The 12,021-nt window shown below is 38.1% G+C and overlaps 1 protein-coding gene across 2 annotated transcripts in view; it reads left to right on the top strand.

The window, feature by feature from the left end:
* NKAIN3 (sodium/potassium transporting ATPase interacting 3) overlaps nucleotides 1-12,021 on the top strand; it is a 336,223-nt gene that overhangs the window by 309,011 nt on the left and 15,191 nt on the right. For both annotated transcript variants that reach the window (XM_066205155.1, XM_066205146.1), the window contains exon 5: nucleotides 1,619-1,679. In XM_066205155.1, the coding sequence (XP_066061252.1) occupies nucleotides 1,619-1,679 (61 nt within the window). The remainder of the gene's footprint in view (nucleotides 1-1,618; nucleotides 1,680-12,021) is intronic.

Raw genomic sequence — 12,021 nt, 5'->3', positions numbered from 1 at the left:
AGGCTGTGGCAATACCACCCAGCAAACTGGACACAAAAAAGCAGTCAGGGAAGCTGCTGATACTATGGTCTGCCCAGGAGGGGAGAAAAGTTGGATTAAAGTCACTTTGTCAAAACACCAGTGAGGTGAGTGCCCTGGAGAGGAAGCTCTGACAGGACTGTGCCACAGAGCTGTGACAGCCCTCATTCACAAGTAGCTCAGCTTCAGCACACTGTAGCTTAATTCTCCGTGGGGAGATTAATCCCTTGGTGAAGGATTAAGCTGCAGTGAACTAGGGCCACTTTATTTCTGAATGGGAAAGGCCACACAGGGATTTAATGTACTTTATCTTATGTGCATTGATTTCACAGCTTTAGTTAATTCATCTTAACTTCCCTGAATTCCCTTGTGTGGACAAGCTTTATGTCTGCAGAGAGGCTTTTGGAGCTGCTTGTAAAGCTCCTGGTGCAGCCCAACCAGAAAGCAGGTTGGAATGATTTCTCTGCTTCTGAAGGAGCTTATACCTGTCTAGATACTATTAAATTACCTCTTTCTCAGATGGTTGATCCATGACATCCTTAGAATAACTATTTTAATTAGATTTTTTGAATGGACCAGAGAAAAATGAGTGTTCTTAAAACTAATCTCTGAGCTATTTTTGAAATCTCCCATGAAGAGTCTTTTCAAGGCTTTTAGATGGCATGAATTGTGTACAGCTGCACAAACAATATTTTCTCAAGATTGGACACGTCCGGCCATACAGTTTAATAGCTTTCCTTGCCCAGTGGGATTTTCTTCATCTTTGGTCATGATCATAAGAAAACATTTTGTCTGTATGGATAAGGAGTGAGTGGAGTTTCTATTTCTTGATCCTGAAGATCTTAATCCCTTCCCCTCGGTGGCACAAGTGACACAGATCTGGGTTTAGGAGGATGTTTTCATGGGTGCTGCTGTTAAAATAATGGCATGGTTTGACTGTTGATGTTCTTTGGGGAAATGATACTGTTCATTTCCTGCATAGTTAACATGAATTACTGATAAGGTGTTTCCTGATGTCAGTGAATCATAACCCAGTTTTACTGTTCAGCTGCATCATGAAAATCCACCTATCAATTTAATATTCTGCCTAACAGTTCTTCACTGGGACGCTTTATGCAGCACCAAAGACATCTCTTGTGGATGTAGAAGTGTTACTGTGACTTAATTCTGTAGGAGTAAATAAATATTTTGGCATTTTAGTAATCATATGAGGTGCATAGGGGGCCCACATTCATGTGGGTAAAGCCATGTGAGAACAGAGGTACTGAAGAACAAAGAAATGAAAATAATAGCTGAATATCGGGTGGATGTTTTCCACCAGTATTACTCAATAGTAATTACATCGATACTGATGCCAGTAGGACTAGGAAAATATTTTAAACTATAAAATGCACATTTATATATAAAATATATGTTATACAACACGAGCAAAAGAATGGAAATTAATTTAGCTGTTGTGACCATTTGCACTGAAATTTGTAAATGCAGGAAATAGAATACCTTTAAAATTCAGCTGTGATACCTGTATATATCATTGCAGTAGAAGCTTTATAAGTGTTCAATGTGTTCTAATGATGGCTTTTACTCTTTTTTCACACAGCTGATTGGATTTGTGTACGCCTGTTATGTGATCAGTATTTTCATGGAGGAGGAGGACAGCTGTAAGTACTGATACACACCTCATCATCTCTGGAGCCAAGGTACCTGGGCTGAGACTTAGTCTTGCATTGAACTACCAAGGCAGAGAACAAAGTTTGAAAAAAGGCAGAATCTGGCATTCATGTACACACTCAATTATGCTTAAGGACATACTTATTTAGGATAAGGATAACATATATATATATATAAGGATGTATAAGGATATCTTATTTAACAAGTTATCAAGGTAGGATTGCACTTTCTGAACTTCTTCATAGAGATTTGTGAACCTCTTATAGGAGTCAGTCACAGTGATGAAAATGATGTGATCCATGTTGCATACATATAGATATATATGTGTGTCTTTATGCATGTGCATTTGCATTTAAATCAAAGCTCCTGATGCCTCTAAATCTGTTTTTCCAAATGACAGCCTTATCAGCAGTAAAAGTAATGGAGAGGACAGACCAAGCCATTTACAGTGTGCAGTATCACTCTGATCAGTAATTAGGTAAACCTGATCTGTGCTTACAGACACCTAGACCATGTATTTAAAATGCTGACCCCATATTCTTAATTTCCTTTTGTCAATGAAACCCTTATATACATACTCATATTGTTCCAAAACTTTGAAAATGTGCACACCTTAAGAAAGTATTTCTCAAAATGTCATTAGGGGGTTATTGGAAAAATCTGAATATGCTGATCATTTTGGTAGGATGCTCTGTGAAAAGTGGTTGTGAGAATTGGCTGAGGATGTCACCATACCCATGTGACTGGGATAGCCATTGGTAAAAGCAGTAGAGAGAATGGAAAAACATTGGATGAGCAGAGGAGCATACAAGAACAACTTAAAAAGGGGACAATGTGTGATCATTTAAATTACTTCCTCTCATTTATAAGGAAGTAAACAGCAAAATAGCTCTCTCTAGGGGAAAAAAAGAATGAATGTCAATAGCATTTTATGGTTATAGGATAAATAACATGCAACCAAATATTTATTTATAAACTTTTATTCATAAATCTTTACACAGTTGTTTTGTTTCTTCAAAGAATAGGTCTAATGGGTGAATATCACAGGAAAAATTAATTTAATTTGTAGGAAAGTATTTGATAATACCTGAAAAATCTTATTGAAAACATAATTTAAGTAATTCATGTCTGTGATGGAAAAGCAAAATGTTTCATTGAAAACAGTGTGAAGGACTATAAAAATATTTTTCCATTGCTGAAAATGGTACAATGTTCAGTTCTCTGCCATAATGCAACAGACATTAGTATCAAATCTATTTTAACACTTTCATTTAAAGGTTTTTATTAGGAAGAAAATATATCAAAGAGATTCTCGGACAAAATTGAGTGGTAAGGAGCCATAAGCATGTTGTGCACATGTGGAAAGGAAAAAGGAGCCTGGATAAAGATGGGTACTGTAAAGGAGAAGTATGAACGCTTAGAGAAGAAACACAAAATGTAGGGCTCAAGGAGAAACAGCCCAGAAAATGCTTCTTGGGGAAGCTGGAAACTGCCATTTAGGCAGGAACTGGTAAGACAGGGTATCAGCAGATGGCACAGCAGCACAATGGGATATTTAACACAGTCTTAACACAGGATGTATAAACACAGTCTTTGCTCAGTGAAATCCAGACACTACTCCTTTCCATATCGCTGTGATGACTGCAGTAGCCAGGATTTCACAGGCATAGCTGGAAACTTTGTTTATGAGACCGTTACTAACTAAATGCCTGGAACAGGGAGGCTACATCAGGTGTTAGGGGAGGCCTGCAGGCCGAGGAGGAAGACAAGAACTACAGTGCCTTTGAAGAATAATCATGTGTGCACATGCACACACACATGCAAACACAGATACATCTTTACCTGGACAGACAGACTCTTCTCTTCTTACGCAAATATGTTACATTACTGTTGGGTTTGTTTAGCCCTTTATAGTGTGCTTCACACACCCTGTTTTAGGCATGTGTGAATGACAAAACTCCCAGCAAAGAATACATGTTCGTGGAAACTGCAGTTGTGCTACAGAACATGGCCGTTACATTTTCAAGGCCTCACGAGAGGGTTTTTGTCAAGTTAAGAGCCCTATTCTCTTTGAAAATGTGTCTATTTCAGAAGAGACGGCGGTGATTAATTTTCCTCTGATGGTGAGCCCACCTAATTGTCTTTTGAGGGTTTCGAGCCATACAATACAGATGAAAATTTAAATCACTGAGAATGGAGAACAAGTAACATATTTACCAACCAATAAAACACATCAAATGCTAGGGTGATCCAGTATGATGAATGAACCCAGTTCCCATTCTCCTCAAATGACTCAGGAGTCTGCATTTAATTTCTGCTTGTCTGTCAGAGCTATCGATGACAATTTGTTGTTCTGTTACAAGTAATGTCCTTTGTTAGGAATGGACAAATTTCCTGTTTCACTTGTATCTTTATATTTGATCTTCTACACTCTTGTGTAAATAGGGTTTTTTTGGTTGACAGAGAATGACCTGGGGCAGGGGCAAGAGTGGTGCACAAAGGAAGGAAAAAGAGGAGCAAAGAAGTGGAATAGATGCATCTAGGAGATTTTACAACATTGGAAAGAAGTAATTTCTGATTTGCTACTTTTTTATTGCCTTCTAAGATTCTGAATTGGATCAAAAGCAAATAAACAGCCCTTTAATATCTCACTTTGTGTCTTAGTGCCCTTTTGTGTTTTAGAGCCCTCTGTGCTTATAGATAAATACATTGTAGACAAATGTTAACCCCTTCATAGGAATCCCACAGATATGTTTTGAATAAAGAAACGTCCGCTTAAGGCATAGTGAGAAAATGGTTTGGTTTGTTAATCAGCTAAGAAGAACAGGACTTATTCTGGAGAAATTCACATTGCTAACTTGCAGCATAATGAAGAGAAAATTATTCTAGATGTAAGCACAGTAGTGCTTCAAAACAGATTGAAAATAGATAGTGTTTACATTAGGATAAAAGTCCAAAAACCTGCAACTGAGACCAATTTTATGCATTTTAATATGATGCAGCAAGTCTTTTTCTTAGGTAGATGCAGCTATTCCGTCATACTTTGGCAGTAGTTTGCACAGAATAAATCCTCAGCCATCTGAGTGTCAAAGCCTCCCTAATTAAATATACTCTGCAATATTCAGTGCATTGAGTTAACCCCAGTTCTTGGTCTAAAACCCATCAGGCAGACTTAAAAATTAATAATAGCTGCCTGTTTAGCCTCTGTGCAGTGCTTAAATGGATTTTGAGCCTGACATTTCAGCTGATGGACACTTTTCTGAACAGTAATAATGCTTGAGGAAACATTTATTTCCAGCTATTGCTCACCTTACCTACGTTTCATACTGTAGTTAACTTTTACTTAGAAGGAAGATGGTAGGAGGTCAAAAGGAATTAAAAAAGAAAAAAGACATGTAAAAGGCACACTAGGGTAGTGGGGTTAATACCATCCATCATTCATCCTAATGAAAAAGTCTATTTATATCTCTTCCCTTCATTTTTTCATTTCTTTCTTTGTAGATCTATCAATCTCTATAAGCCCTTTTGAAGGAGTGGAATATGTGAAATCTGTAATCATAAAAGCCTGTCACTATCCTGTTTGTGAATCATTTTCTCCTAAAAATGAACTCGGAAACTGATTTCCACCTTGTCAGAGTTACTGTTTTAATTCAGTGGAGTCTGGAGACCAGGCAAAATACATTACTAAAATCATGAATAATTTTCTAAAATAGCTTCTGGAGTTTCTTGAGAAACAGTTGATAGAAAGCACTATTGCTGCTAAATACTAACTCATAAATGTGACACTGACACATGTCAGAAGTGATAGTTCTGTACTGTACTGGATTTTGTGGAGTGGAAACTGATTTGTAAACAAATTGCATAAGGAAATAACAGTGAAATCAGAGGGAAAGATTTACCACAAAACTACAGTTGTGATTTCAGCCTTTTTGTAAAAATGAGACTGAAATGCAAAATGGCCAATCCAATGAAACTTAAACTTCTTTTGTGCATGGGCAAAAATAAATGAAAGTGCTTCCATTCACCATGAAGATTTATCCCCTAACTGAAAACACAAGAACAAAACTAATAAAGAAGAAAAGGATTTTTTTTTGTCTGTTCTCTATGCTAGATGTGTTCAGGCCTCAGCTGTACTTTTAGAACAGAGAGGAAGATGAATTTGTTTTTGCAAATTACAAGTTTCCCCATATTGTGGTACCAATATGACCCTCCATATGCTATCATTAGAAAGATATTAAGTAAAGCAAGATACATTAGTACTTCCTCTGAAAAACTACTGCATTGCCTTATCTGACATATGGCATTACATTCATACACACCATTGAACATCTGTTGTTCAGTAATCAAACAAGAGAGAAAGAAATTTATATCATGTTTAATTGAATATTTATAGTTACACAGTGATAAATTTCTTATAAATATGCTATGTTTTTTGCAAAGTGAATGAAGAACTAGCTAACAATAGCTGATATTGAAAATATTTGATTACCTTTGTATATAATTATCCAAGTTTCCTTAAGGAATTTTTGGGAACCCACTACTACTATCTTTACATCAGTTGCAATTGTACATGCAGTTGGGTCCATTTACCTTCTGAGAAGAGAATTTTTATGATAAAATGTTTAATATCAAGGATCACCAAGAATGAGGATTCTGCACTACTCTTCTGTTTTGCAAAACAAGAATCAAACATCCCCAGTCAACAACTGTCCTATATTACCTCTTTGGAAAAGAGGACTTAACGAAACCTGTCAAACAGCAGCACAGGTCATTGCTGGGATTTAGCACTCACTACTCTCACCTTTAAACCATAATGACTTGAAACAAAATGTTCCTGACCAGTGGATGAGTATGCCTGATGCAGGCTTTTAAAATGATAGTAAGTTTTATTGCTTGGCAGTGAAGCAGCACTATAAGCTGCCACTTAGACAGCATTCTCCTGACTTGCAAGTTTCTGGAAAACGGGAGTGACTATGAGTATTTTTGGAAGGCTTGAAAGCAGTTTGCATCTTTCTGTTCATCTGGGCAGGAAACCCTAAACCCCAGAATTTTGATTCACCTGTTTTGGGAAAACAACAGAATCAGGTATTTTTGCCAGGCATACATGTTGCTAGGCATAGAATAATCGTGGATTCATAACCAGATGTAATCTGTGGTTCAACTCAACAGTTTTCTAAAAATAAAAAGTGTCCTCCTGCAGAGATGACGTGTCCAGCATACCTGTCCTCAAAGGTGGTCTGTGGCATCTGGAAAGCCAGGGAGCCCAGCCAAGGCCACAGGTGGTTCCTGCTGTTCCTTGTACTGCCCACATTTCAGGGTGGCTCATTCCCTGCTAGCAGCCTCTGTCATCATCTTACAGATGCCTGCCGTGATCTGATGGAGAGGTTGTGGTGTGACCATAAATGTCTCCAGGCATATCCAGGGGGCTTCCTCGGTTCAGCTGTGGCCCAGGACAGCCCCACCAGACATTTAATGGAGACGAATGTCAAGTTGCAGTTTCTGTAGACTCTAGAGGTCTGTTTGTTGATTAGACACAGACTCATCTGTTTACTACCCTACTTATACCTGGCTCCACTTTCTCCTGTAGTAGAAATATAAAGGATAAACCTCTACTCTAACAACACTTCCTGTTTCAACAACACTGTATGGTATTACAGTTGTATTGGTGTCCCCTTTATTTATCATCAGCCTTGCTGTGTGAATTACCTGAAAATGCATGCTCATTCCTACACTAAACTAACACAATGAATTCTGAAGCCTTTAATAAAGGAAGAAATACTGCAGGGATGCTACACTATTTAAATTACCTCCACATACTTTTTCAATTTTTTTTGTTTCTTTTTTCTTTCTTTCTTTCTTTTTTTTAACATTCAGTTATCAGACATTGCCTGAGAAAGCATTTGTTCTAGTTCCTATGGAAACATATGCCTAGATATAATGCACACAACCAAGGGTAAAATCTTTGAGGTGGTGTAAAATAAAAGCAATTAAATATAAATATAGATACTAGGAAAAGAATCTTGATTCTAGATAGGTTATTGGCAAAAAAGTGCAGCAAAGGCATGATCCCCCTTATTTTTTTTCTGCTTAAAACCCATGGATGAATAATCTGTCACAGGAAAGCATATCTAAAAAAAGAATATATATATACTCATGCAACTGTCTGCTTTTACATTCCCCTAGCAAAATGTACAAAATGGTCTTCGCTTCCAATTGTATTCTCCATTGACTGTTACAGAACAGTGTTCTACGAGATTGTCTTTAAATAATAGATGGTGCACAGTATATGAAAAGGGGGATCTTAATTGTGGGATATTTCTAGCAGCAGCAGAAGTTACCTGCTTGAAAGTACCGTATGTTTCATGTGGAATGCAACATGGAATGCAAGGTTTGTCCAGACAGGGTGCAGACAAGGCATGAGGAAATGGCATCAAATAAATGAAGTGTAAGCTAATTCAAATTTTTTGTTAGTTGAACATAGCTTACTCTAAGGTGTGACTCAAATAACTTGAGGAAATCCCCCTTGAGTTTCTAAACCACTTAAGTAAAATATTTTAGTCTATCTTCAGTAGATAATTAATTTCTTAATGTTGGGTTGCTTGAATAGGTATGGAGATAATATTCAAGACACCATCTCCATGCAAGCCAGCAGAATATTGATTTTTCATGAAGGAAGGGCATAAATCAGTCAAATAGTAAGAGCTCCTCCAGTGCATTCCCACAGTTTCTCCCTTAAGCACAAGTGAGAAATTTCTTCCTGAAATTCAGTAGAAAAGAATCACCTCAATCACTTTAGCAAAAAATAATATTGGATATTCTCCAGAATATTAGTAGGTCACAGCAGTAGTGATTGGCTCACACTACAGTTTTGAAATGTTCTTTTGTGGGTGAGCAAATCCCAAGTGCCCAGAGCCAGATGTATCTGGCACTACAGACAGCTCCGTGGGTGAGGCATATTTTCCTCTGCTTCATACCTTGAAATGATACTTGATCATTTTGATCAAGTTGGAGTTCTCCAATTTTTTTTTTGTTTGTTTGTTTGTTTTAGTAAAAAAGTTGAGGAAGATTTCAGGAGAGTAAAGTTTAAAGATCTCTGTTACACCAGTGAGTTGTGTGAGCGTTCAGCTGCCAAAAGGTGCAGAGATGCAATCACTAGCTTCCATCCACAGTTCTGGATTCTGACTGTAGAAATATGCACAAATATTTATATGTATTCATTTAAATGAGACTTCATGAGCACAGGTAAAGTATTAAGAAATATCTGTAAGGAAAGCAAAATAGATTTGATGTACTATTTTCAGAAAGCACTAACAGTTTTTGAGCAGAGACGTGTCAGAACAGTATTATATCATCAGGAGACAATTTTATCTGTTTTGGTAAATACGTACATGTATATATATGTGTGTAGGTGGATATGTATATCCATATGGATGGGAATGCAGTTGAATATATACATATTTTGGTTCAAACTTAGGTGTATACAGACTCCCCTTAACTTTGAATTGATTTCCAGACTGATAGCTAGAGAGTTTTTAAAGGCTAGTTTACTATTACCTGATCAGTTTCTGTTTTACAAATACAACTATTGTTAAGCATTTCCACCATTGATTCGGAACATTCAGACTAGATATATGGAAGAATTTTTTACAATGATTGTGGTGAAACACTGGAAGAGGTTGTGCAGAGAAGTATCAGGTGCCCCATCACTGAAAACCAAACTGAAGGTCAGCAGTCTGATCTAGATGATGTTCCTGCTCAGTTCAGGGGGACTGGACTAGATGGCCTTTAAAGATTTCTTCTAAACCAAATTATGCTATGATTTGGTGATTCTATGAATATTATATGCCATATCACATATAGAAACATATGTATATATTCACACATTTGTGCAACTATGTACAAATTCAGCAAATGCAGCATCCTGCACCTGGGAAAAAATAACCCCCTGCACCGGCGCAGGTTTGGAGCCGACCTGCCAGAAAGCTGCTCTGTAGAGAAGGACCTGAGGGTCCTGGTGGACAACATCTGTCCATGAGCCAACAGTGCCCTGGTGGCCAAGAAGACCAATGGTGTCCTGGGCTGCATTAGGAAGGGCATTGCCAGCAGGCTGAAGGAGATGATCCTGCCCCTCTCCTCAGCTGTGGTGAGGACACGTCTGGGGTGCTGTGTGCAGTTCTGGGCTCCTCATGACAAGAAAGAAAAGGCACTACTAGCAGAGAGCTACAAAGATCATTAGGGAACTGGAGCATCTCTCTTATGAGGAAAGGCTTCAGGAGCTGGGCCTTTTCAGTCTGGAGAGGAGATGAATGAGAGGAGAACATATCAATGCATACAGATATCTTAAGGGCAGATTAAAGAGGACAGGGCCAGACTCTTCTCGATGGTCTCCAGTGACAGGACATGGGGTAGTGGATACAAACTCAAACACAGGCAGCTGCACTTGAATATAAAGAGGAAAAAAAAAGTCTTTACTTTAAGGGAGGCAGGGAACTGGTACAAGCTGCCCAGAGAGGTTGTGGAGTCTCTTTCTGTAGCTATTCACCAATTGCAACCTGCTGTAGATGAACCTGCTTTAGCAGGGGAGTTGGACTACACAATCTTCAGAGGTCACTTCCAACCCAAACAAGTCTGTGATTTTGTGATAGAAGAGAATTATCCTCAAGTAGGAATATACTTACAATCATGCAGTTTTCTTTAAACTCGTGGTCGTACCTTACCTTAAGATATTTTTTACTATTTTAATAAATAATATTCTTATTAAAATGGAATAATAGTTCTGATTTTAGGGATTATGTCATTTAATAAGAGTTCCTCAATACTTCTTAGGTCCATGCATTGCTTCTCTACTCCCAAAGACTCAGTATGCCTTTTTTTTTAACTGGCTCATTTGATTCTAGTTTCTACTAACCCAACTTAATATTGATTTTGTTTTAGTCTGCACCTTCCACCTCCTTGGCCTTTCTGTTTAAATTAAATCTGTCGTTAAATGGATGCTATCCCAACCCCCAGTTGCCAGCACCTTAGCCTTTTCACTTAAATTGCATCTATTGTTAAATCAATCTTACTCCAGCATCCAGCGTTGCTCTCTTGAGCTTTCCACTCAACATCACACACAGGCCTAAGTGGTGCCCATTCCTGTCTGTACCTTTCATCCAGCTGCTCCATTAAAATGAAACCTCTTTACAAATCCATTTTCCACTTCCAGTAGCAATCATCTTACTTCTTCATTTCTGAGTGGCAGCAGCCTTGTGTCTGTTTTAGTTTGTGGAGCTGGAGAAGAAAGTTTTCAGACTCCCACTCTTCTGTGTAAATGCCATCTCTCCCAAACCATAACTGTCATGCAGATAGGTTATCCTAATTTCTGGGTCTCAGCTTAAGTAACATCCATTTCATTGTTACTGCTGCCTGAGTGGTAATTTCCCAGTCAGCAAATCATGTCAAAGAGCTCTGTCTTGTAATAACTCCTGCCTTTGGTTTGGGAGGCGTAAGCCTGGACCAAATGATGTACCCCCATAATGAAGGGGTGTGCTGAGACAAGGGGAGCAGAAGATTAGTCAGGCTCTACACTGGGCTGTAAACTGTCTGTATTATATGCTGATAAGGAATCTGGGAATTCAGTGAGCAAGGAACAGTTCCATTTGAGACATCTGTGTCTCACAGCTTCCCTGATACAACGCATAACTCAACCTGTTTGACAGACCTGACAGACTTGCAGATAAATTAGGAGTTTAAGTGGTCATAGTTCTCCATGCCTTTTCCTATATGCCCATACCTGGCCTACAAGAGAGATGGTGAGGTTTCATCTCAGAAGAAAGAAAAGTCCTCCCTTCTTCTTTACAGATAATTGCCTCAAAAATTAAAACAGGTCCATGCAGGCTGCCTGAGCTGAGAGACTGGCACTGATTTTTCCTGAAGATAAGGTTTGTTCACAGTTCTAATAGCACTAAGCTTTGAAACAGAGCAGTAGAAAAGCCAAAGCTGCTAATTTCTTGTTTTAAGGGAGTATCCATTGCAAAAATCATACAAGATGGGTCTCTTTTTATTTAATAGGTTCCAGTGTATGTAATCATGCATTATAGCCTTAGAGGATATTAAAACTACCTAGAAGAGAGGGTACTATAAATTCAAAAAGAGATGGCTAACCAGCACAAGTCAGTGAAGTACATTGAACCAAGCCATGAATGTCAGGTAAATTTTGAAGATAATTTTATTTGGTAATGGATGCTTTCTCAAGATGGGGAAAAATTGAAAAAAAGTTGAGTAAGAATCAACTATCCACCACTTTATACATCTTTGAAAATCTCAGGTCTGAATCTCATAAATCTAAAGGCA

This window comes from Chamaea fasciata, unplaced genomic scaffold, assembly GCF_029207755.1.
Source record: "Chamaea fasciata isolate MVZ Bird 193981 ecotype frontalis unplaced genomic scaffold, bChaFas1.0.hap1 SCAF_1, whole genome shotgun sequence".
Classification (NCBI taxonomy): Eukaryota; Metazoa; Chordata; class Aves; order Passeriformes; family Sylviidae; genus Chamaea; species Chamaea fasciata.
The sequence above is the reverse complement of the archived record's forward strand: the minus strand, read 5'-3'. Positions and strand labels throughout refer to the sequence as shown.